At 36.7% G+C, this 27,057-nt stretch overlaps 1 protein-coding gene across 1 annotated transcript in view; it reads left to right on the top strand.

Annotated features, from left to right (window-relative positions):
- Nucleotides 1–579: 579 nt before the first annotated feature.
- LOC123552863 (sushi, von Willebrand factor type A, EGF and pentraxin domain-containing protein 1-like) overlaps nucleotides 580–27,057 on the top strand; it is a 33,942-nt gene continuing 7,464 nt past the window's right edge. The window contains exons 1-12 of the mRNA XM_053542185.1: nucleotides 580–610; nucleotides 1,246–1,311; nucleotides 2,562–2,727; nucleotides 6,060–6,196; nucleotides 8,123–8,311; nucleotides 9,100–9,276; nucleotides 9,590–9,841; nucleotides 10,106–10,315; nucleotides 10,716–10,901; nucleotides 11,626–11,883; nucleotides 14,551–14,826; nucleotides 17,405–17,566. Coding sequence (XP_053398160.1) covers nucleotides 580–610; nucleotides 1,246–1,311; nucleotides 2,562–2,727; nucleotides 6,060–6,196; nucleotides 8,123–8,311; nucleotides 9,100–9,276; nucleotides 9,590–9,841; nucleotides 10,106–10,315; nucleotides 10,716–10,901; nucleotides 11,626–11,883; nucleotides 14,551–14,826; nucleotides 17,405–17,566 — 2,110 coding nt within the window. The remainder of the gene's footprint in view (nucleotides 611–1,245; nucleotides 1,312–2,561; nucleotides 2,728–6,059; nucleotides 6,197–8,122; nucleotides 8,312–9,099; nucleotides 9,277–9,589; nucleotides 9,842–10,105; nucleotides 10,316–10,715; nucleotides 10,902–11,625; nucleotides 11,884–14,550; nucleotides 14,827–17,404; nucleotides 17,567–27,057) is intronic.

Below are 27,057 nucleotides of genomic sequence, written 5' to 3'. Positions count from 1 at the left end.
CATTTTTAGGGTAGCAGACCACAACTGACTGGCATTTCACTAGGAACTATTCAACCCCCTATTTTCTTTTCATTTTTTTTGTTAATTTTTTGATAGAACGTTCATGAAAAATTGGTTTAGGAAAAAGTGATGTTCTCTAAAGATACGTAAAGACGACATGAAGTTGTTGTTTTTTATATGAAACAAAGAAGGATTTGAATTACTGACCTTTAACCTATACACGGATCTTGTCTCCGTAAGTCACACATAAAAATTGATTTACCCAAAGTCATTCTTAAGTAACACAAGTATTTTTGGAATACCATTATCCGAGCAAAGTACCGAAATGTATCCTAGTTTAAATCGGCTAACGGATTTACCTTTTGTTCGGAACTGGAATATCAGAGAGTCCTGAGACTTACGGAACATTTTCATTGGTCGAGAAAATCCGTAAGTCGCATTCATTGGATAGACTAGATAAGACTGTTTACCATTTATGGAAATTAATGCTTTAAAGTTTAATAATACAGCGTTCGTCTTCAGTTGGCGGCTTTCCATCCGTGAGAACGGACATATGGTTAAATTTTACGTATGATCCGCATGGTAACATTTTCCGTAAGTCACGGAATCCGTATGTGGTTAAAGTCCGTCAGTTAATAACAGTATATATAAATCTATAAAAGAAAAAGTACTGTATACAAGTACAGATTATATACTCTATATAGATGTACTAAGGGCGATAAACATTGTCTTTCTCAGACAATCTGACTGAAACTTGCAGCAATTAACATTTCTACCATATTTTATTTTAAATACTCCAAACAGTATCTCTGATAAGGCTCCAACCGGACTGAAAGACGGACGACGGCCGGACGGACAACGCAATTTATCCAATACCCCTGTGGGAAGGATAAAAAGCAAATGTAATGTTAAGGTATAGAGACACTAACAATCAATAACGCGCAAAGATTTTTTCCGCGATGTAATTACGTACAACTTCTCGTCAACAATAATATGAAAAATAAAATGTTTCTGTCTTTATACGACGATTTTAATCAAGTTGTTTGAAAAGTTCGAACCAAAGCGGAAATTTCAACGCGAAAAAACCTTATAGTTTTAGAGATCTCGCCTTAGTTGTCGGCACTTGTGAAAACATTTTCTCACAACTAAAGGCCCTTCTGAGCTTCCGTAGCTGATTGTACATCTACAAATCCGTATGCATAGGGAAATTTAATACAAAATAATAATGTGTTTTATATCTTTCAGACGATGCTTGGAAGAAAAATACGCCCCTTTTGGGGGGCAATCGTACATTCACTTGTGACTATTTCTGTAAGTTTTCTCCAATATGTCCCCTATTCTATTATAAGCATAGTGAAGAGTTAAACAAATAATTTATTATACTCATTGTGCATTGTGGCCAACCCACCTGACATTTCGGAATCGTACACACCGGGAAATCGCTTAAGGTAGTTCTGCACGTTTGGATCGAACTTTTTTCTACAATGTAGAATTTGATTAAACTCTGATTTTTCGAAACTTCAGAATATACATAGACAATTCAGCAAATAAAAATGATAGGGTCGTGTGCTTGATTTTTTGCTAGATCATTTTGAAAAATTTCGACATCATGCAATATTTCACAATGGGGGTCTATGGGAAAATCATAATTTTCATAACATTTTCGCGAATAGAATTTTTTCCACAATTTAGATTTTGATGAAACTTCTCACAGTTGTAAATAAACACATTGTCTATGATTTGGTGAAATAAAATGTATATGTCCGTGTGCTTATTTTTGAGATATTTGACAATGATTAAAGTGAACCGGACATTTCACGCCAATTTTAAGACATTATTTTGAAATATTTAACGTGTCATATGTCTTCACATCATATTTTGACTTTAGAAATAAAGTAACATTGCCATTTAAATAAATTAACTCACAGGTTGTCATTAATTCATAAAATGGTTTTCATTTCCGTACGCCGAATCTAGGCTTTATTCTACGTTTTCCGGATAAATGACGTTACGCCATCACTTCCGGTTTATCAAACGTGCAGAATTAACTTAATTAAGGTCGCATTTCTGCTTACAATTTCTTATTACTTGACTTATTTTGATAATATAAAAAGCGTCAAAGACGGAAGAACGAAAACGTATGCCAGACATTCTCAATACTTTTCTCAAACACTTTTTGCACGGACCAAATGTGTAGGTAACGTGCACACTGGGACTTTGGTGGTGTTTAAAAAAAGAACCCTATGACAGACGCTTTGTGTAGAGGAAGCATTCGTGTTCCTGTCTTCGATGCTTTTTATCTTATCATATTCCGCCAGGTAATAAAAAAAAGATAAAGATAAAATGTTAGCTAAATCGAGAAATTTTTCCCGTGTGTACGATATCGAAAAATCTGGTGGTTTGGCCATGCTGTAGAAATAAAATTTATACCTCTGTATTCACGGTAGTTTTCCTTAGTTTGTGACAGGACAAACATAAGAGAGTACATTTTACATTTAAATGACATGAATCCGACACAGTTAATATTGTATGTAATCGCTAATGTTTTGTCATTTTCAAAGGTTATACACCAAACAACGATACCATTGACTACTTCCCTCCAGTGTTTCCAGATCCATGTACACCAACGGATCTTTTACCTTACTACATTACGTCTCAGGGAGAGACTAGTGTTCAGGTGTTCTGGACAGAACCATTAGCTACAGACAGAAACGGGGAAATACCAAGGTACACCTTAGAAGTTTTTGGATTTTATTTACTTCCAGTTTGTATCGTAGTAGATGTTCAAATCTGGCAATGATATAAGATAAATAGCATTTTCTCACAAAGATAGACGAACTTTTAACGCAAAGGAAGATGAACGTTTGATTCTAAGTTATTTTTTTTTACACAACAAAAGATAAACAATATGAATTTTTGAAATGCTGCCACCCAGTTCTGGAATTTTCCTAATAGATATGACAGGTGGTTGTTTTGATCTTTTTGTCGAGTCATATCAGGTATGATAGAGCTATAAAAAAAGGCAGCGAATAAATAGAAAAATTGCCTGTAGTGCTATCAGATTTTGAAAAGTTTGCTAACTATTCATTTTTTAAAAATATCTAATTCACTACAGTTTTTTATATCCCACGGCCCGACGTTGGTACACATGATCAGGCGCGAAATACATTATAATAGACAAATTGTAACTTTTAACTTTTGTGGACTAGATAAGAGTTATCTTTGTCAAAACAAGCAATTTTAAGCATGATTAAAATCATTTATTTTTCGAATATTCAGATAGCTTTTCAAGTGTTTTAGGTATTTTGCAAAATTATATCAAAACACTGTGCCCTTTTTGAACCATCTTTTTTAAATATGGTTACATTGAAATTTGCCAAGAGATGGTGAAAACAATTACCACGGTAAAAGATATTCATGTGTTAACGGAAAGATTTTCAAATCAAAGAAAGCCGTCTGATCATTGTCGAAAAAATATTAAGAATGTGTAAGTGCTATTAATGAACTTGTAACGCAAGGATTCATGCAGTATTTTTGCCTATGAGAATATTTATTTGACTGTAATGTATGGAATGCCGCAGCTGCCGGGACATTTCATGTTATCATGTCAGAGCGCCATGTTATCTTGTCAAAACAGTGTCTTATTATGTTAAAAAGCTATGTCATTATGTCAAAGAGTGGAGTTAACTTGTCGAAACAGTGTCTTACTATGTTAAAAAGCTATGTCATTATGTCAAAGAGTGGAGTTAATTCTTATTATGTTAAAAAGCTATGTTATCATGTCTGGGTGTGATGTCAACTTGCCAAAGTAGTGTCTTATTATGTTGTTAGCCATGTTATCATGTCAAATTGTGATCTTTCCTACAGAGCGTGTTATGTTGAAAATTTATGTCATCATGTTATGTTAAAACGCTATATTATCTTGTTATGTCTCCCCCATCACCGGGGTGACATATTGTTTTAGCCCTGTCCGTCCGTCAGGCAGTCCGTCCGTCAGTCATACTTCATTTCCGATCAATAACTAGAGAACCATTTGACCCAGAACCTTCACACTTCATAGAGTGATAGGGCTTATAGAGTAGACGACGCCTATTTGTTTTGGGGTCACTCCATCAAAGGTTAAGATCACAGGGGTCTGAACTATTTCCGATCAATAACTTGACAACCAGTTGACCCAGAATGTTGAAACTTCATAGGATGATTGGATACGCAGAGTAAATTATCCCTTTTGATTTTAGGATCACTCTATTAAAGGTAAAGGTCACATGGACCAGCACATGGTAATCCGTTTCCGATCAATAACTTGAGAACCATTTGACCCAGAACCTTCAAACTTGATAGGGTAATAGGAATTGCAGAGATGATGACCCCTATTGTTTTTGGGTTCATTCTTTTTTTCGATCAATAATTGGAGAACCATTTTATCAATAACCTTCAAACTTCATTGGGTGATTGGACTTACAAAGTAGATGACTCCTATCATTTGTTGGGTTACTCTATCAAATGTCAAGGTCACAGGGACCTGAATATTGAAAACCGTTTCTAATATATAACTGCACCCAGCATGTTGAAACTTAATAGGATGATTGAAAATGGAGACTAGATGCCCCCTATAGTTTTATGGGTCACTTGAACACGGAAAATACTTTCCGATCAATAACTTGAGAACCACTTGGCCAAGAATATTGAAACTTAATAGGATGATTGGGCATGCAGAGTAGATGATCCCTATTGATTTTTGGACCACATGATTAAAGGTCAATGTCACAGGGGTCAGAACATGGAAAACCGTTTCCAATCCAATACTTAAGAACCACTAGGCCCAAAATGTTGAAACTTCTTGGGATGATTGGACATTCCGAGTAGATGATCCCTATTGCAGCAAACCATCAGTGTCTCTTGGACTTTTGCTCCTGCTCCTGTCCCCTATTGACTTCTTGCCTATTACTGCTCTGCATTAGGGGAGACATGCGCTTTTCTACAAAAGCATATTCTAATTAAAATATCATGCGATCTTGTCTACCGAGCGTGCTATTATGTTAAAAAGCTATATTACCTTGTCTGATTAACTTGTCGATATAGTTTCTAATGTTAAAATGTTTTGTTATCGTTGTCAAGATGTGATGTTAACTTGTCCAAATAGTATCTTATTATGTTAACTATGTTAGGCATGTTAAAGTATCATGTGATCTTGTCTACCGAGTGTGTAATTTATGTCAAAAAACTATGTTGTCTTGTCAAAATTTGGTGTTAGCTTATCAAAACAGTGTCTTATTATGTTAATATGCTCTGCTATCCTGTCGAAATATAATGTCAACTTGTCAAAACAGTGTCTTTTAATGTATCATTTGATCTTGTCTAGCTTTCAACATAATAGCACGTTCTGTAGTCATGATCCCACTGTCACGATATCAAAATATGACGCTGTTTGACAGGTTAACACCACACATTGCTAGTTAACATAATAAAACGCTGTTAAGAGTTAACGCCACACTTTGACATGATAACATAATGTTTTAACATAATAAGACACTGTCTTGACAAGTAAACACAACACTCTGACATGATAACATGAAATTTCCCGACATAAGACAGTTGCGGCGTTCCATAGTTTGTAATGTATGTTTTGCACTTTTAAGTTAAAAGTCAGAAGTATGCAGTTCTGAGTTATGAAATAAACCTACAATAAATGATCTAAATTGAATTCTAACACGTTGCAGATGGTAAAGTAATTTCCTTGCAGCAAACACCTTGTACTTGGTACTTTATTTGTCCGCTGAAAAATATACACAATTTTAACCAAAAAATCGCCTTTTACAAATACATTTTGAATGTATACGACTTAAATGATTAAAAATAATTATTTCAAAAGATTCCCGTACCCGTAAAAGACTCATCCTCTGCATTATTTGCAGATCATAGTATAAGTTTTATTTTGTCATGTGATACATCTTTGTCCTTCAGCCAATTAATCAAGTACACGTGTTTTAGATTTCAGTAAGGCGTGTCTTATAACTTGTTTTCTATTTAATGTTTTATTTTATTTTTATCCCTTGCAGAATTGAGCAAGTTATTGGTAGTATGAATGGTTCTTATTTCAACGGTTCGGCTGATGGACGTAGATACGACATTGTGTATCTTGCAACAGACAAAGAAACAATGAGAGACAGTTGTCATTTCGTATTTAAAGTATACGGTATCAAATCTTTTCAATAATGTGGTCATTTGCGGGGTAATACATCATATCGCTGCTTGCATTGTCCATTGTAGGGTGGTTTTGTGTTATGATATCTGCAGAATTTGAAGGGGTTCAATGCAGTAGGTTAAAAGCATCAAAGGTAGCAGAGGGCTTGTGTAAATTTCTATAACAGGAAACTTACATTGATGCTGTTCTCGCATACAATGTGTAAAAATGCCAGTTAAGTTGAAATTATGTCTATAAGAGTTGATTTTCTGTCAATCGTGGCTGATTTATGACATTTCGTTATGTTGTCTTGGCTTGCGCGCGCCTTTTGAAGCACAGTTCGTTGTTTCGTTTTGGCACGCCAACACGTCATAACAAAATCTTTTTGTATGCAATTTTTGCACATGCGCCAACGCAGCAAAACAAAACTTACAACGCAACATAATGAAACATTTCATTTCGCGTTGTCATGCGCGCCATTAACAAATATTTTGTTTTGCTTATGTAGCAAATTTATGTGACGTCCTAACGATATACAACAAAACAACAACAAAAAATACACACTGGTATCAGACCAGAAAGAATATCATTAAAGTATGTTATACCTCTATGTATAGCACAAATCATACTTGTTAAGTGGGAATTTAAAATACTAGCCCGATTCAATCGCCCATTTCTCTGTTTAAACACGTTTGACAAATGGCTGCAATGTTTAATGTAAAACTGTTTGTTTATTTTGAATTTTGACAAGATCGCGGTCCGTACACTAAAAAGCCATCTTTACACTTAACCATCATTAGCCAGGATCAACGAACGTTTTCCGTCTTAGACAGAAGTAAAGTAACAGAATCGGTGAGAGGCAAGTAATTTGTAGCCGACCCCCGTTATAGATAATAACATGCACATTTTTGCATACTACGAGTATAGATGATAGCTTACATATTAGGCTGAGCATCAAGACAAGAAATTTCAACAGAAATGGCATTAACCGCCTCGATGGCCTAGTGGTAGTGAGTCAGCTTCAAGTGCGGAAGGTCGTGGGTTCGATCCCCGGCCGCGTCATACCAAAGACGTGAAAAATGGTACAAGTAGCTCCCTTGCTTGGCGCTTAGCATTAAAATGGAAACTGTCCTCTTCTCTCATACCCTCGTGGCGATGGATTGAGGTGTCAAGAGTGATTAATATAAGTTGTAGAACTTCCTTCACAATCGACCTAAAATAAATTATGTATTATATATAAATTATGTAACAGAAATGGCACACATATTTTCAGAAAAGTCCAGCTTTCCTCTCAGAACTATTTAGACAACAGAGGGTTCAGCTTGAGAGGCAAAATATAGAGTCAAGACATGTGGTTATTCCTTTCTGGCCCGTCGCGTAACAGACCTAGACGACTTACAGTATAGTGGTATATGGTAGCTGAATGCTATATATAGTAGCATTAAAGAGTCAGTTCAGCTGTACTGAGATGCAGTTTTGATTAGAAAGATATAGAATGACCATCAATACGATAGGACTCAAATGCTGTTGATTCAAATGCATCGTCTGGCAGGAACAAAAAGACCAGTCTAGCATAGTACAGTCTATAGGAAATTAAGCTGAACATCGCTAGTTGTTGTATGCTATGAATTTAAATATTGTGTAATCTGTCTGAATTTGCGCAGCTCATAATATACATATATATTGGTTTGAAAATCCTTGGCTCGCGAAAATTTAAGATAAGGTAGCCAGAGGTTATTATATAACAGAGGACTTTCAACATAGTTTGCCAGTAGAAATAGTCACTTCATTTTATTGCTCAAGATAACACATGCATATGCCCATCCATGAGTCTTATATTAACATCTTGTCCAAACCGCTTTGCCAAGGATGCCTGCCCCAACCCTGTGTGATATGTTTTTGCCTTTTCTTTAATTCATATGTTTCTTTTGTTTCTAGATGAGGTTAACTGCTCTGCACCAGCGGAAGTCGGAAATGGTCACTATCAATGTACACATGGGCTAATGCCAGGAAGTTCATGTACATATAGATGTATTGAGGGATACATTATGATCGGGGATGCAGATGTCATTTGTCAGTCAGGAAATCAGAGCTTTCCCGTCTGGTCACCCGCACCAACATGTGAAGGTTTATTTCAAATTAGACTAGAAGAGACAAATAAATGAAAAGTAAACGTTAATGCAGTATTCAGAGTGATTATCGCCATATTTCTCATATACTGATAGAAACTTCTAACGCTCATCCCCCATCTCACTTGATAGTATGGCAATATCTTTTGCTAATATTTCTAATACATTTAGATGGATATGTTCATTATAACATATTCAAATTCTAACAGAATCAAATTGTGTATATACACATAAAAGTAGTGTTTTTCTTAAAAGGGCAGATATCATATATATAGATACAAAGGCGTAGGTATTCACTTTTCACTGATATAGAGTCAAACATCAAACCAAATTTAAATTCATCCCCCTCCCCCCAAAAAATGAAGGAAATGAATAATATTTTCTTGCTATAATGAATTTCTTTCGAATGTAAATTGTTGATATTCATTTGTAATTTTGTGACATTTATAAAATTGGATTGAGGCTGTAGAATAAATAAAATAATGTCACTCAACTTCGCTGAAACATTTGTATGATTTATGTGACAATATTATTGTTCTACATATGTTGGAAATTAAATATATATATATGATATTGGCAAAGAGAAGCGTTAGAAGTTTCGTGAAGTCTAGTTAATTTATATAACTATACCATTGGGCTGTATGGTAAAATACAAAGCTAACAGGACTAGGTGCTCTCCTTAGGGAAAACAAATTCTTTCTAAATTGAGTTCAACCTTTTTAAAATACGATATTTTCTTTATTGAAGTTAGTGTAATGTGTTAGAAATGACAATGTTTTATTTCAGTTGTTCACTGCACTGCGCCGTCTGCACCGGAAAATGGGCACATACATTGCGACGATCCACCTTTTGCTTATCAGTCAGTCTGTTTTGTTACGTGCAAGAGTGGGTTTACTGCCGATGGGCCAATTTATATGACTTGTCAGGCTGATGGATTCTGGTCAAAGTCTACAACTTGTACATGTAAGTTAGCAATAATTATGAAATGATGCAATCAAGACTCATAAATATATATCCGGATTATTTGACAGTATGAACATGTATTTTCTATGAGACAATTCTTTTTATTTTTTTCATAGTGAAACATCTTAAAACACAGTTCAGAACTACGCGGACATTTTTTTGAACGAGCGTTTCTTTCAAACTTTTGCCTTAGAAAATGTGTTCTTTTATAGATCTTCTACTTTAGTACAGTGTGTATCTAAATATGTCTGTTGGAAAACAGATGGCCAAAGACTTTGGTAACAGTCTGATTGTCGTCTTTTGGTTCATGTAGATCCAGAGCCTCTGGCTGTACGCTGTATTTCGCCTCAAGTCTTCTATACAGGTTCACAACAAACATCGGTCGCAGTAATTTGGCAGCGTCCAACATCAGCTGCTATTGTAAACAACATGGTAGAAATATATCAAACTGAGGGCCCGACTCCAGGTGACTTTCTAGATTCTGGACTACATACAGTGACCTATATAATGTCCAATAGGAAATCAAACGAATCTGCGGAGTGTACGGTGGATTTGCACATAAAAGGTATTTGCATCAAAGAATGCTTCATGGAACATATGAATTGACCCCGCACCCGTTCTATAAAGAAGAATAAAACCATAAATGGCTAGTTTTTTTTAAATCAGAAATGCAGAAATAGTAGAAAATTATCTTAGTATATTATTTATATATTGATAATTTGGACACAAAAAACCGTTATATATTAAAAGTTGTTGTTTTTATTTACTGTAAGAGATCATTTTATACACTATGCTGAGATATTTTATCAATACTATCATTTTTTGTCAGTCGTTACATGTGAGGACCCGGCCCTAATATTCAATGACAGCTTTATGGTATACAATTGCTCATTACCAACAGTAATATTGGGAACAACCTGCTTGATCTCTTGTCGAAACAGTCTACAGGTAGAAGGTAACTCTTCTGTAACTTGTGTTGACAATGGACAAAAGCAAGGCGTGTGGAACTGGGGACATGGCGGAAAACCATATTGCAACGGTTTGTTTCAACAATATACACACTTCTAACGTTTTGCATTAATGATTATGGAGCAAAGTACTCGGTAACCTTAGATTTTGTTGGATGAATCCAACAAATTTGTCAGAATTGACAGAATCCTGACAGTCATTTTTAAAATTATCTTGGTAATTTACTTTTTTTGCCAAATCTTTGAGGCTGAAATGTGATAACGTAAGTTAGGATGTAAGACAAAGCTGCATGTAGATTTTTTTAACCACGCAGGACAATAGAAATATTTGTTGTGACTGAAATGGTCTAATAAATTTTAAATGTTATATTATGGTATAAATATTGATGTTACAATAAAAGTCGCAATCAATTAATTATCTACGATAACAGATTTACTGTTTCGAGCATGAATACTTCAAATAAATTTCAGAAACCTTGCCAGAATGTCCCCGGAACCTTAACAGACCAGTAAACGGTAAAATATTATACAAAAACGACACATCACCAAATGTACTGGTTAGTTGTGATGACGGATTTGATTTGCAGTACGAGTTTACTGGAAATGTATTATGTACAAACGGAGACTGGGTGTATGATCAAATACCGGAATGTACTGGTGATTATATTTCATTTTTTTAAAAAAAGAAACGCATGCATACATTTACACTTATTCAATAGTTAGTTACAATTAGAAATATCGCAACTCTAATGTGTTCTTGTGATGTTTTGGAATAACAGCATGCAGCTTCAAATTCAGTTGTCCTAAACTTGATTAAAATTTATATTGCAATGAAGGACGAAAAGCTATTTAAGCGCTAATGACACGAGGGGTGCTATACATTTCATTCTCTCTTTGGAACAAACTCCACCAATCTTACTAAAGTACATCTCCTATTACGCTACGCATAGGTTCTGAACACGAGCTATTGATAGCCTCGTTCTGACGACCCTTCCGCTAGCCAATCAAAAGCTAACCTACAACATTCTGCAAGCTTAAAAAAGCCTTGGTTTCTGATATTTACAATTCTTATGTCGTAAGATGTCAGATAGCCGGTTAGCTCAGTCGGTAGGACATTTGCTGTATAAGCGAGGGGTCCCGGGTTCGAGCCCTGGACTAATTGCAATTTTTTTCTTACTCTTTGACATTCGAACAAGTCTTTTGATTGGTTCAAATAGAAATAGATTTGTGAAAATAAAAATAGCAATATTGGAAATCCAAAATATACAGAAGATGTATGTGAATGGGTCGTTCTCAGATCTTCGTTTAGAAGATCAAGTACTTAACTGAAACGCCACAAAACCATGTTTTTTGTTTTTATAAAATGTTTGTATGATTTCAGTTGAAAAGCGATCTGACTATATCCTTGAAGTTAAGATAAACTACTATGGACAAGGATGCTCGGAAAACGCATCGGAATACTACCAGGAATACAAAACTACATTTCTAACTGTCTTTGAAGAACGTATCACGGCGAAATGTCCGGAGAATAAAACTTGTAAAGTGAACAATGTGAGCATCGAATGTGTTCCAACAACACATACACGGACTAGGAGAGAACAACCCGAAAGTCGCTTAAATATTTTGGATTTTATGCTAGGTATCTTTATTGTTTACGTGTTAATAATCTCTATTGTTTTTTTTAAGATACCACTGGCACCAGACCCAAAAAAATGACATTGTAAATAGTATACTCTACCCCTATAACTTTACTAGCCCATTTTAATGTCGCATGTCCCACCTAAAACGCGCACTTCGATAACAATTACTAAATCACTGAAACACTTGCAGGCATTTTTCATAGTACGCAGAGGTAATAAGCGTGTATTTGAAACAAAAAGATTGCACGAAAGTCTTATTCTTTGTTAATCTTTTATATAAAATGTTTGAATTTATTAGGTATTTGCGTTATACTGTGCTTGCAATCGGTGGTTTAGTGATCCGTGATATATTTGTGCAAGTATCAGTTCGAAACAAATGGTTATTGGTGACACACTTTCAAAATATCATTTTGATTAGATATATCATCCAAGAGATATGTCGTTAAGATAGTTGTTACAAGTAATTCATTCGCCATAACCCTAAACTGAATACTAGACTTGTCAAAAAAGACATGCTAAGTTTTATGATACTGATACAAATGTACAAAATCTGAAACTGAAACCTTGCATAGGGAAAGCTTTCCAGCAAAGGTCAACGACGTCTACATTACGTCAACTTCGTTATAGGTATTTCTTTTATCTTTTTTTCAACTACAACATTACTCTGCAAAATGTTTCTTACACCTTTCAAATTATTTCGCGGTTTCGCCATCGCTATCTCGCACTTCGCACCTCATGCGTAGCTTTCTCAAGCGTTATGCAAAGCGCGAGATAACGATGGCGAAGCGCGAAAATCGCGAAACTTTAGCAGTGAGATCACTTTGTGTATTGTCTACGCATGTGAAGCGCGCGAAATCACCATGATGAAGCGCAAGATCACCATGGGGAAGCAAAAAGTTACGAACAATTCTCGATTTCACGCTTCGTCATCGTGATCTTTCGCTTTGCCATCATGATTTCGCGCTTTACCATTCTGTTCCCGCGCTTCGGGTATCGCCTACTCATGATGAAGAAGGGTGAAACGCAAAATCACGATGGCGAAGCGCGAGATTTCAATGGCGAAGTGCGAAAGTACGAAAAATTCAGCATTAGCAGTTGGTATACATTGTACCAAAAATATTTAATCATAAAAAAAAACTATTAAAAATATAGTGTGATTGTTGATATATCTCAACAACATCTAAAACCAAGTATCACACTGAAATCTTGACTGGATATTTTTTAGAATGTTGTTAAAGCTCTTCTGAAATATAATACAAATCATTGAGTTACCTAATAGGCCACTGAAAAATATGTTATTACCAATTGATGTATAAAGAAAGAACATACTAATTTCACTGTGAATTGGTTGTCAGATACTGTAATATCGAATGCCTTGTACCAGTGTCAGACCTGGGCGCATAGGATTTAACTAAGTTAAATTTGATTTCTATTATAATTTATTTTCTACAACATCGGGACCATGGAATAATTTATAATTTCATACATAAGATATATCTATGATATCAGAAAATAACTTGATAATTATTATGCGTAACAAAGTACGTCTGCAGTGGTATATAAAATGTCCTGTTCAAAAGCTTTTAGCCTTGAAAATGTCTCTTTGCCGATTTCTCAACCAACATTATTATCAAATTTTGACATTGTATTGTAATTTTATTATAGAATGTTTCCTCTTTAAACGGTTAGGATGAGTTTCTTATAACCGGAGTTTACTGCACTTCAAACAAAAATATGTAAGCAATGATTGCGTATGAAACAATCTCCGTTGCACGATATAGACTCATTGTTGCACCCAAATAAATTAACCAGTTGCATTGTGTACTGTATGCTCCAGATTTTCACTCCGCAGCTGCATTTCTGCGTAATGGCAGCTACGCACCTGACTTGATAATTCACCTTCCATCGTTCACCAGTCACATTTTCTCAATGTTTCTTATAGCAGAGACATTCTGCATATGTTATGTGTCCCTCATCGATGTGGGTTCGAGCCTCACTCGGGGCGTTGAATTCTTCATGTGAGGAAGCCATCCAGCTGGCTTACGGAAGGTCGGTGGTTCTACCTAGGGGCCTGCTCGTGATGAAATAATGCACGGATGGGCACCTGGGGTCTTCCTCCACCATTAAAGTTGGAAAGTCGCCATATGACTTATCATGTGTCGATGTGACGTTAAATCCAAAAAAAATATTTTATGTGTTTGTTATCTTCTTTATGGCCTGGTGCCAGATGAAGAGACGGTTTAAAATAAAGTATAAGATTTAATTGTCTAAGTGTTATTTCAGTACATTATTCCAACTGGGTCAGTTGTTTCCAAATCTTTTGGTTGTTAAAAGTATATCAACTAATCTCGAACATTTTACGATTTTAATGCAACTTGCACGCTATTAAGTATTTTATATTTGTTGTGTGAAATTATACCTTAACACCTATTTATTGACAATGGATTACCTCAAATGACAATGTACAATTTTGATCATAGAGCCAAGAGTGCACTGGTATTTAATGAATTGTTTATTATGATTAATATATACATGAACATAAACATAACTATGGATGGCTAATTTTAGTGTGTAACAGGTCATGCAAGCCGATTATTTATTTTAAAAAAGTCTACTTTATATTTATAGCAAGTATATATAAAGTTTCTTTAATTGTTTTGTTACAGATGCAATCCATAGTCGTTTCACAAGAAGTGTTTCACATACGTTTCTCATCAGTTTTACCATCAGTGTTGAAGCTGCCGCAAATATATCACAAGATTCATTGGACAACAATGAGGACATGGTCAGACAAATATGGGAAGACAATCGTAAATGGGTCATCTCCAGTGTTCTTGGGATGTTACGAGTAACGGGCGACTTCCAAGTGCTTTCCTGGGATATCGTCAACTATACAACCCCGACATGCGAACAGAATTACATCCTATCTGGATTACAATGTAGTAAGATAACTTACATATAATGAGACCTTTAATTATCCTGCGTACAAAAGAAGTATCCCATAGTAATTTTGATAATTTCCGCTGTATGTAAAATTAAAGATGAGAGGTCAGTTAGGCGAAAAAAATGTTTCTTTCCGGTATCCCGACCTACCCTAAATGTTTGGCCCGACGCTAAATGTGCTTATGGCCCTGGGGATTACTTTTTCGACTTTTTTTTACAAAATGTTGCAAAATTGCACTTATTATGCTTTGAACATTTTTTTTATTATTTATTATTTATTATAGTGACAGGTACAAAGTACAATTTTTATAACAGTTAGGTCAGATCAATACCCAGCCTAATAAGGCTTATCAGTCACTCAATACAGTGTAGATAAATAATGCATTATACAGTTTACAGTACAAAGAAAGTAAGTATACTGTGGTGAATGATAATATATCATAACAAACAAGAAATATCTGTAAAAGATGGTCGGCGCGATATAACTGATGCACAAGTTATATATGGGCAGAAACCTGTATTTTAAATCTTTTGGCAATGTTGAAAGGGTCATCTGTGAAGTTTTGTATAAATGAGGACAGTAGTTCTGAAGAAGACTGTGTTTAGAAATTGTGGAGGGACACACGACGGACACCAAACGATCACAAGATATATATAGCTTTGAGCATTTGGTGCTTAAAAGATGAACAGTAAGCAAACAATATTGAAATACGTTCTATACTTTATTTCTGGAACTGTTGGAAGCAATATGAACCCTTAACCTACTTCAGCTTATTATCAAATTTGTCTATCATTCAGAATATGTACAGTACTGTTTTCACAGGAAAGATTAATTCAAAATTTAGAGTCTAAAATTTAACAGTATCGGACACGTTGTTGCAGGTTAGTCCTGACTTGCACTGGTTAGAAATTGTTGCTGTAATGCAGGGTAAGAGTTAATGACTCTATAAAACAAATAACCTTTTTGTAAAAACAAAACTTAAGGAAAGGATCCGTGACCTGCTGTTCAATCCGTCTCAAGAAAAAAAATAGTACCGTAATATGTTACCAACAATTTACTGCTGACTTTGAGATTTTCGCTAGATTTATGTATTTAACCATTTTACGATAATGTAGACCATTATGTTTTCCTTCCATGCAAGACGAAAATAAGAAATGTCCACATTGACAACACAAGGTGGTTGGAATTTAACGACATGATTCCCTGGATCACCGGATAAATATTTGGTTACGCACACCTGTTCAAGTGGTTCGCAGACAACCCGATGGTGCTGTACTTACAAATGTTATAGATTACGAACTCGTCATTTCACTCAGTGTCACACATGACTCAAAGTGAAGCATTTTCAGCCTTTCCTCTAATCAGCGCCACTCTTACAAAATCTCTCATTATGGCTGAAAATACCTAGAATACCTTACCAAGCAATCCGATTGGTACATTATTCAGGCGGCATAAGGTCGTACGAGGTCATAAAATCGTGCTTAATACGGCGCGCCGAAAAATGTGAACATAACATGTGTCAAAAAAATGAACTAGGTGGTTCTTAGCTTTAAGGCATCTATTATATATTTGCCAACATTAACAATATTTCTATCTGTTGAAAAAAGGGCTTTAACCATATCGCTTTCTGGCAAAGTTGATAAATCTATTCCACCAAGATAGTGGAAAAGAACTGAGCGTAAGTTATCGTACCTATGACAGTGAAAAATGAAATGTACTTCGTTTTCAACAGTTTGTTCATCACATTGCTTGCAAAATCTACTCGTATTTGCACGGGCTATGCCATAATAGCGACCAATTTCAATTTCAATCGGCAGAGTACCAGATCTTAACTGAGTAATAACAGATCTAATATGCTTACTAAGGTTCATTTTTACATATTGTTCAGTATGAAATTCTGTTTTTACGATTCTATAAATATTAAGCTTGCTCTGTGAGTTTACTTCATTTTGCCATTATGTATAAAACTTTCCATTAATTTTGTTCGAACTTCTTTCAAAAAATCACTATGATTGAAACCTCTGATTGATAATGTTCTAAATGCTTCTAACTTTTCAGTTTCTTTAAATATACTTTTAACATCACTGGACCAATTTCGTTTACATTTACATTTCGAATAATCCCACAAAAATATTTTTTTGGTCAATCAGTTATTGCCCATAGAAATAAATCTTTTATAAAGTCGAATACTGTTCACATTTCTTCATGATCAGAGTTGTTAAGATATAAACTTGCTTATGCTCTAAAGGCATAACCCCCTAATTTGAATTCTTTGTTTTGACAAAAAATAATTTCTGAAAAGTCTCACTTATTAAAAATAATAATAATAAAAAAACCGACCTACCTACCCTAAATTTTTGAGCATGTTACCGTAAACTTTGATTTTTTAAGCCTTACCTTTATAAATACATTTTAAAGTAGACAACAATTACAGGGTTAGCTTATTTGAATTTTTACCCAGATCCTCAGAAGATTACTTTTGAGTTATAGTTAGTGTAAGAAAATATAAGAAGCAAACTACTTAAAATTGTAATCCAAATATATTGCCTGTCTCAGCGATTCAAAATTATTTGCAGAAACATGTTCTGTTGGAAACTTTTTAAACTATACATTGAACAAATGTGAGAAGTGTCCAGTTGGGACATACAAAGACAAAGATGGAATAGCACATTGTATAACATGCCCTGAGGGAACTTCAACAAAGGATAAAGGGACGGTCTCTGTCAATGACTGTAAAGGTGAGAATGGTTGCTGGTACACTTTTTTTTAGTAAATAATACTTACCTGATTAATAGTAAATAATCTTCTCAGGGAGATGACGGAACTCGCTCCGTCCGGTTTAGCACGTTCCGACCGGACTTTATCCTAAACCGGAAGAAGTTTAAAATCACGTGATATTTTAGCAACACCTGTGCTTTTTGGATTTCAATTCACTTTTTATGCGCCATAACTAGGCGATGCGGTCCTTTTAAGGTTTAGGAGTATATCACCAAAACACAGAAATATTTTATAAACGAACAACATCGTTACCAATATTTTACCTGACCATTACATGTTCTGCCGTACTGTCCCGTACTGAAAATATTCTGAAAAAGTTGTCCCCCTTTGAAAATGAATGCCATTTGTAAAGAAATAAAAATAAACAATCTCTGAAAACTGTGTTCCACCTAGTTATGTAAAATTTCAACACTCGCACGCTATTACAAATGCATCAAAACAAACATGTGTAACAGTTCCTTGAAAATGGTGAGTTTTTAAAAGCGCTTGACTGTCTGGTAGTGGGGCCTGTTTAAACAGTTCTTTTTTCGGAATTCAATGCTTATATCAGTATACTGACACTTGTTTTGTAGAGTAATATAAGTAATATACACGCTATCATTACAAAAACAACACAACAAGTGTCAGTATACTAAAATAAACATTGAATTCCGAAAAAAAGACTTCCTAAAAGGGACCCACTTCCGGGCAGTCAAACGCCTTCAAAAACTCACCATTTTCAAAGAACTGTTACACATGTTAGTTTTGATTCATTTGCAATCGCATGCGAGTGTTGAAATTTTACATAATTAAGTGGAACACAGTTTTCAGCAATTGTTTATTTTTATTTCTTTACAAATGGCATTCATTTTCAAAGGGGGAAAACTTTTTCAGAATATTTTCAGTACGGGACAGTACGGCAGAACATGTAATGGTTAAGTAAAATATTGGTAACGATGCTATTCGTTTATAAAATATTTCTGTGTTTTGGTGATATACTCCTAAACCTTAAAGTGTTTTAGAAGAGAGGGGAGAAGGGAGTATCTTTATATTTATATAAGTTTAATTAACTCAAAAAATTACAATTTGAATACAAATTGTTGAAATTGGAATGTTTTATCATTGAAGCCACTTACCTGATAAATATAGTATAGAATCTCTCTGATTCCCCAAGTAGTGTCTTGACTGGATGTTGGTCTTTCATTTCATTTCAGTAGCTTGACATTCCTGTTTTCAAGCAATCGGTACAATATTTACAGTTTGTTCTCTCACATATAGCACAATTTTATATACACAGTTTACATCTACTTTCAGTAAAGTCCTGTACATAACTTTATGCAACTATAACATTAGCTGACTATAACAGTTCTATATGTACATTTCACTAAAATGTAAAATATAAATGTTCTAAGATGAACTTTCATTAAACTTTGTATCATATTACACCAGCCCGCCGGGAGTAAAAGTCCAGCTTTATTGTCTAAAAATTTCATTTTCTAATAGTTTAAGAAGTCCACCGAGGCAGTTGAAGAACGTTGAGGCGTGACTCCAATCTGCTGTATTCAGCCTTCACGTCTACCATATTTGCCCTTTTGAACAAAGCCCATGACGGTCCAGTTGACCGAGTCGAATGACCCCGAATTTTAGGCTCTGATAATTCCTTAGATTATAAGCTCTTTTGATCGTACTTACAATCCATGTAGAAATAGTCTGCGCAGAAACTGGTCTATGAGGTTTGATTGTTGTCAAAAACAGTTTATACTCATCTGTTTCCTGCCGCAAAGAATTTGTTCTTTTTAAATACCAGAACAGAACCCTCTTTAGATCTAATAATTTGTTATCTTCAAAGCAGGAATAAAAATTGTCTTACTTTGATGACCTTGACCTTGTCTATCTTGCATGGAAAGTCCATGCCTAAAAATTAGACACTTTTTTGTGGATATTGACCGATCCTTCGCCAAGGCACAGAGCTTGAAGATCACTACCTCGTTAGAAAGTTGTTATAGCGACCAGAAATACTGTTTTCCATGTCACATTTTGCCAGCTCCATCGGTTCGAATGGTGGCTGTTTCAGCATCTGCAAAACAAAAGGTAAATCCCATTCAGGAGGTCTTGAATTGAGCACTCATTTCAGCACTCTGATCACATGGAAACTTCTCTTCTGTTGGTAAAACTGCAGACATCATAGATCTGTAACCTGAAATAGTCTTGTATTTCAAATTATGATAACAAGTTTGCACATTCAGTCAAAGCTGCATTATAGGGATCAGTCTGCTTTGTATTGCACTAGGTATTGAACTTTTTAAATTTACAGGAGTTATCTTTCGGTGTGCCTGGTCTTCCTGAGCAATTACCTAGTGCTTTAAGAAAAGCCGTTTGTTTCGAAAGCCTTTTGTTTTATACTGTTTGTTTATAGCCTCCATGCAACAAGATTCAGAAACTGCGGGTTTGCATGCTTTACTCTGTTCTGACAAAGTAGGTCTACTTGATTCGGCAGTTGTATCGAACACGCAATCAACATACGCAGCAACATCAGGTACCAATGTTGTCGTGTCCGCATTGGGGTTATCAAAAACCCTGAAAATTGTTCCTGTGATTCAGTAATTTCGGAATCATGCAAAATAGAAGGTACTTATATGCAAACATGTTCTCTTAATTGATTGGTAGGGCATCTTGTGCAGCTTTTTTTTCAAGAGCAGAATGCTAGACATTGGCGATTCTCCGCTGTCGCAAATAAGACTGGCCCCCATATCTGAAAGATTTGTTATTTTCGGATTCAAAGATAATTCGGATGACTGAATTGATTTCCTGCTGAGTGTGTCTTTCAGATGTGCATCTTGGAGAACTATTTGATTCTGTTTTCTGTCTTGTGAAATTGCATAATTTCTCCGTTCTTGTTCCCCTACCCACGTTTGTTTAGGTAGTGAATCGCAGTCATATTTTCTGACTTGATCAGAATTTGTTTGCCTTTCAAAGTTGAGAGAAAATGTTTCAAAGCAAGGTGTAATGCTTCAAACTCTAGATAGTTTACATGCTCTATATTCATAGTCTTTGACCATATTCCCTGGACTATCTGGTTTTCTAAATGAGCACCCAACCCGTCTCGGACGAATCCATGGCCATCTCTACGACAGCTTTAAATGATTGTAAGTATCTGCTTTTGAGAACATTTTTTGACGTAACCACCATTTCAGATGGTATTTTAGCTGTTGTGTACAAGGGACTTTTATATCCAAAGCCATAGACACATGTCTCAAGTGTTTTAGTAAGTTGAACCGATTGGATTTAAGGACAGACGTGCATTCGACACTAATTCTATTAACGAAGCTAGAATCCCCATCATTACTAAATATTGTCTGCCGGAATTCTGACCTTGAAAAAGATTTCATATTGCTAATTGCAATTTCTGAAACCTCCCAAGAGTTTGAAACACTAAACCATTCTTGAGGTTGAAATATGCTCCTAGCTGAGACTTTGCTGCATTCACTATGAATCCTAGTTCTAGAAGGAACCTGAGTGTAAACTCTCAATCTCTCAATATTTGAGCTATTTTTTGGTTTAATTGTAACCAATCGTCCAGATATACTGCTAAACGAATAGCTTTGGATGTCAGATATGCTATGTGCGTGAAATTAGCCAGAGCAGCCAGAGTAGCCAGAGTTCAGCCAGAGTTTAGCCAGAGTAGCCAGAGTTCAGCCAGAGTTTAGCCAGAGAAGTGAGAACTCTGCTTACTCTGGCTAGCCAGAGTAGCCAGAGTTCAACCAGAGTAGCCAGAGTTCAGTCAGAGAAGTCATAACTCTGGTTACTCTGGCTGGCCAGAGTTCAGCCAGAGAAATCATAACTCTGGTTACTCTGGCTGGCCAGAGTAGCCAGAGTTCAGCCAGATTTCAGCCAGAGAAGTCTTAACTCTGGTTACTCTGGCTGGCCAGAGTAGCCAGAGTTCAGCCAGAGTAGCCAGAGTTCAGCAAGAAAAGTCAGAGTTTGAGGATGTTAAAATGTTCTGGCAACTCTGGTCAGCAATAGTATCCAGAATAGCCCGAGTCGCCTGGATTTTATTTGCTTTGGTTAGTCTGGCTGGCCAGAGTAGCCAGAGTTTTTAGGATTTTAAGAGTAGCCAGAGTAACCTAGTTCACAAAACATTTCTTAGCTGAATTTGATTATGAAACTTAATATGCTATTTCTATCTAAATAGCATGCTTCAGCTGAATTTCAAGTTAATTAATATTTTCAAGTAGCTGTTTAGAGTATTCAGAGTAGTCAGAACTTTTGTTACTCTGGCTGGATGGCTGGCCAGAGTAGCCACAGTTCAACCAGAGTAACCAGAGTTCAGCCAAAGTTCAGCCATAGTAGCAAAAGTTTCTAGTCTTTTAACATGTTATGACTACTCTGGTCAGCCAACGTATCCGGAGTAGCCCGAGTCACCAGGATTTCATTTGCTCTGGTTACTTTGGCTGGCCAGAGTAGCCAGAGTTTGTAGGATTTTAACATGTTTTTGCAACTCTGGTCAGCCAGAGTAACCAGAGTAACCAGGTCCCATGTTCACAAAAGTTTTTCAGTCTTAGCTGAATTTGATTATAAAATTTAATAAATGAGACGTGCCATGAGAAAACAAACATAGTGGCTTTGCAACCAGCATGGATCCAGAACAGGCTGCGCATCCACGCAGTCTGGTCAGGATCCATGTTGTTCGCTTTTAAAGCGTATTGGACTTGGGAAATATGTTAGCGAACAGCATGGATTCTGACGCGCATCCATTCTGGTCTCAAACCCACTATGTTGGTTTTCTCTTGGCGCTACTCCTATGTCATTTCTATCTAAATAGCCTGTTTAAAACTGAATTTCAAGTTAATAACTATTTTCAAGTGACCATTTAGAGTAGCCAGAGTAGCCAGAACTCTGGTCACTATGGCTGGCCAGAGTTCAGCCAGAGTTTAGCCAGAGTAGCCAGAGTTCAGCCAGAGTAGCCAGAAATCTGGTTACTCTAGCTGGCCAGAGTAGCCGAGTAACCAGGATGTCGGTTGCTCTGGTTACTTTGGCTAGTCAGAACAGCCAGAATTTCCGAGATGTCCATTGGTTCTAGCTACCCAGGCTAGCCCAGATAGCCAGAGAAAATACTGTAATATCTATTGCGAAATGACCCTTTTGGTTCTCTCGGGTTTGATTTTTTAGTGTTTTATATGTATCAAGTGATTCATAAAACGGACTTCAAAAAATAAATGTCAGCAGCCAGGGTATTCAGACGTTCTAGGATTTTTATATGTCCTAGCAACTCTGGTCAGCCAGAGAAGTCAGAGTGACCATGATTTCATTTGCTCTGGCTACCCTGTCTAGCCAGAAAAGCCAGAATTTCCGAGATGGCCATTGGTACTAGCTACCCTGCTAACCAGAAATAGCCAAAGAAAATACAGTAAAGCCTGTTGCCAGAGTAGCCAGAGTAATCAGTACTCTGGTTACTGTGGCTGACCAGGACAGCCTGTTTCATAATTTTTACATAGTCTGGCTACTCTGGCTGGCCAGAGTAACCAGGAATAACTGAAATGCGCACGGGTTCTGGTTACTCTGGCTGGCCAGAACAGCCAGAAAAAAATACAGACAAACATGTAAACTAGAGCCATTTTTAAAATGTATGACCCTTTTTCATAAAAATCATATTATACATGATTAGGTTGCACTAACTGTTGTATATAATTATAATGCAAATAAAAAGTTAGACCTGTTGCGTGCTGTGTGTATGGTATATGAAGGCTGAAATTCACAAAGATTAAAGCGAACAGATCTATTTATTTCTGTTAGATTGAAAATCTTTAAAACAAGCCTAACGTATCAAATAAAATAACAACAACAAAGAAACAGTAAGACGGCATGATTTTCGAACAAAGTTAAGAGTAACACGAATCATAAAATGACACTTTCAAAAAAGAAAAAAGAAAATAAACGTGTATATGCAAAGGTTGTTTGTTTATATACATTGTAAATAATGCTTAGGTATGTTTTCTTTTTACATAAGTTGTAATTTTACAAAGTAGCCTGCTTCCCACGACGGGTAGATACGACGAATCGACACCGATCCATCCTGGATCTTCAGTACTTATACGGCTGTATGCCATACCACACTGGACTGTGATTTAGTTCCGTGCGACCTGGCTGTCATGGTCTTTTGTTTTGCATTGACCCATTCTGTATCTTATTCATGGAATATTTTATCCCCGGTGTATTGTCTCATATTCCTTCTGTTAAAAAAAAATGACACCAAATTGAAAGTAAAAAACACATGTACCTGAAAATAAATTATGCTATTAAGATAGAAATGACATATTAAGTTGCAGAATTAAACTTAGCTAAGACTGAAAATATTTTGCGAACATGGTACCTGGTTACTCTGACCAGAGTAGCCAGAACATGTTAAAATCCTAGAAACTAGCTACTCTGGCTGAACTCTGGCTACTCTGTTAGAAACAGCCAGAGTAACCAGAGCAAATGATATTCTGGTGACTCGGGCTACAGTGGCTACTTTGGCTGACCAGAGTAGCCAGAACATGTTAAAAATCTAGAAACGCTGCCTACTCTGGTTTAATTCTGGCTACTCTGGCCAGCCAGAGTAACCAGAGTTCTGGTTCTGAATTCTGGCTACTCTTGCTAAATTCTGGCTACTCTGTCCAGCCAGAGTAACTAACCAGAGTTCTGACTACTTTTGCTGAACTCTGGCTACTCTGGCTTAACTCTGACTACTCTGGCCAGCCAGAGTAACCAGAGCTATGTCTTCTCTGGCTGAACTCTGGCTACTCTGGCCAGCCAGAGTTACCAGAGTTATAACTTCTCTGGCTGAACTCTGGCTACTCTGGCCAGCCAGAGTAACCAGAGTTATGACTTCTCTGGCTGAACTCTGGCTACTCTGGCTAAACTTTGGCTGAACTCTGGCTACTATGGCTAAACTCTGGCTGACCTCTGGCTACTCTGGCTGCTCTGGCTAATTTCACGCACATATATATGCTCCTGTCCGCCCGCTTAGTTCAATAGGGAGAGCGTCCGTCTACGGATCGCGGGGTCGTGAGTTCGATCCTCGGGTGGGGCGTCTGTTCTCCATGACGATTTGATAAAAGACACTGTGTCTGAAATCAGTCGTCCTCCACCTCTGATTCATGTGGGGAAGTTGGCAGTTACTTGCGGAGAACAGGTTTGTACTGGTACAGAATCCAGGGACACTGGTTAGGTTAACTGCCCGCCGTTACATGACTGAAATACTGTTGAAAAATGGCGTTAAACCCCGAAACAAACAAAGCTTTATCCACCACTATTTTGTAAATACCGTCGGTGATACCGTAGGACCAAAATATATGGCTTTGAACTGATAAACCTGACCTTTTATGCAAAACCTGAGGAACATTTGATGCTTTTTGAAAATTGGTACATGAAAATAAGCATCTTTGAGAACCAGAGTGAACGCCCAGTCTCATTTTTGAATAATATTTAGGACTTTTGACAGTGTCCATCTTGAAATGTCGTTTCTTGAGATATCTGTTTGAGGCCTTCATATTGATTACAGCACGCAAATCTCGGGTCATTTTGTTACAAAAAATAGAGAACTGTAGAAACCTTTTTTTCCAGCAATTCCGATTGCACTTTTTTTAAAAAGCGAATTGACTTCCTTTCTAGAATAGCCATTTCTTTTCTGTTTTTACAAAAGTTTCTTTTATTAGTAGAAAAGGTGGACTTTGATCAAATTCAGCTTGGATCCGTTCTCGATCATCGACAGAACCCAATTGTCCTGTATTATTACTTTCCATTTATCTAGAAAATAAGTCAAACGACTCCTACATGTATCTCTGTGTGCCACATAAGTACACTTAACAGGTCATTGTTGCTAGCTTGAGGGAAAGTCTAGATTCTGGAGGTGCTACCATCTGCACTGGTCCGCACTGCAATCTTTGGGAAACGAAAATTATTCTTAGACTTCTGAGAATTGTAACCCGACGTGGAAAGGTTATCAAACAACTTCTTAGTCGGTGTCGAGGCTGAATCACTTTCCGTTGAAGAAGTAATTTTGCATTTCACCATCTATGTAACACATATCGAGGACAAGGTCAGGCTTATGACACAAGGTGTACTCATAAGGGGTAAACGTATCAGTGTTTCAAAAACTGCTCCTGGTCAACTTGATAGTGAGGCAGTCACTAGAGTGAGAGTAAAGTGCATTCAATTGACAGTTGACGATGAATTGATCGGGTACATTAACTGAAAAAGGTATTGAAATCCGTTCTCTATTTCGTGAGAAACTAAGGGGCCAATGACAAGTTACGAATGTGAAACGGGAGATAGGTTGCTAACTTGTCAAATCATCTAACCCTAAAAGAGCCCAGGGCCTCAGTCATGAATTTCGGGATTTACTCTACGCGGGTTATTCATTCAGGACAGTCAAAACAAGGCGACAAGTATGTTAGGTCAAAGCAAAAAGAAGTGTTTGTCAGACGGCCATGTGTTTAGTCAATGCCCAAATGACTGGGTGTGTGAAATGTGTGCGCAGATTAGACACAAGATGCTTGACTGTCCTTTCGGTGATACACAGAAAAAAACAAAGACAAATATCAAACAGGGAATGCCACGTACCAAAAACGCATCCTCCCCAAAACGAAACCCACAGCACACAGACGCGCACAGCACACACACACGCACGCACGCACACACACACACACACACACATACACGCGCTCACATACAAAGCCAACATTTTAGGACAAAACGAACAAACAAAGGAACACAGTGGGGCACCGCCTTGGAACGGTCAGTGGCAGGAGCTTAAGCCTGTTTATGGTGCGCACCTAACCTCACTCTTACCCCCACGATGTTCCAAAGACACGGTACAGTGTAAATAAAAGTAATCCCCTCCAGGCGAATCTCTAACACACGTAATGGAAACAAAAACGCATGGCATGTAAAACACAAAAATGCTCGTGTAAATATATAAAAGCAAACCTTTTAAACCCAAAACGAAATGTACTCAATCCCTTTTTCAGAAGACAAAGCAAAAGAAAAAACACCTTTAAAGGGCCCCGGGGACGAAACAGGCTAGAAACAGATATCAAAACAGTTCAGCCCTGGCGGGTAGGATTTTAAAACTGCTTATCATAGAGTCCCCCCCCCCCCCCCCACTCTTCCGTCAGACACAATCAAAGAGGGAAGTGTAGTGTCCAACTGTAAACGGGTTGAACACTAAACATGCGGTATGTCTCAAAACAGTTGGATCGTGACCTCTTTTAATAAAACGTTTTATAATTTTATCAATCCCATTTGGAAAATTACCATGACCCTTGATCTTACCAAGTTTGTCTGAAAAAGAACAGGACACAGAAACTGATTCTGACACAGCTGCTACCAGTGAGGTACATACGAACACGAGACTTGCACATAAAGGAAATGACTATCGGGCGTTATCTTTGCCATCGTTATCAAGTGCAGGCATCGGACGTGGTGTAAG

This window comes from Mercenaria mercenaria, chromosome 4 (assembly GCF_021730395.1).
Source record: "Mercenaria mercenaria strain notata chromosome 4, MADL_Memer_1, whole genome shotgun sequence".
Classification (NCBI taxonomy): Eukaryota; Metazoa; Mollusca; class Bivalvia; order Venerida; family Veneridae; genus Mercenaria; species Mercenaria mercenaria.
Note: the sequence above shows the minus strand (reverse complement) of the source record. Positions and strands in the feature narration are given on the sequence as shown.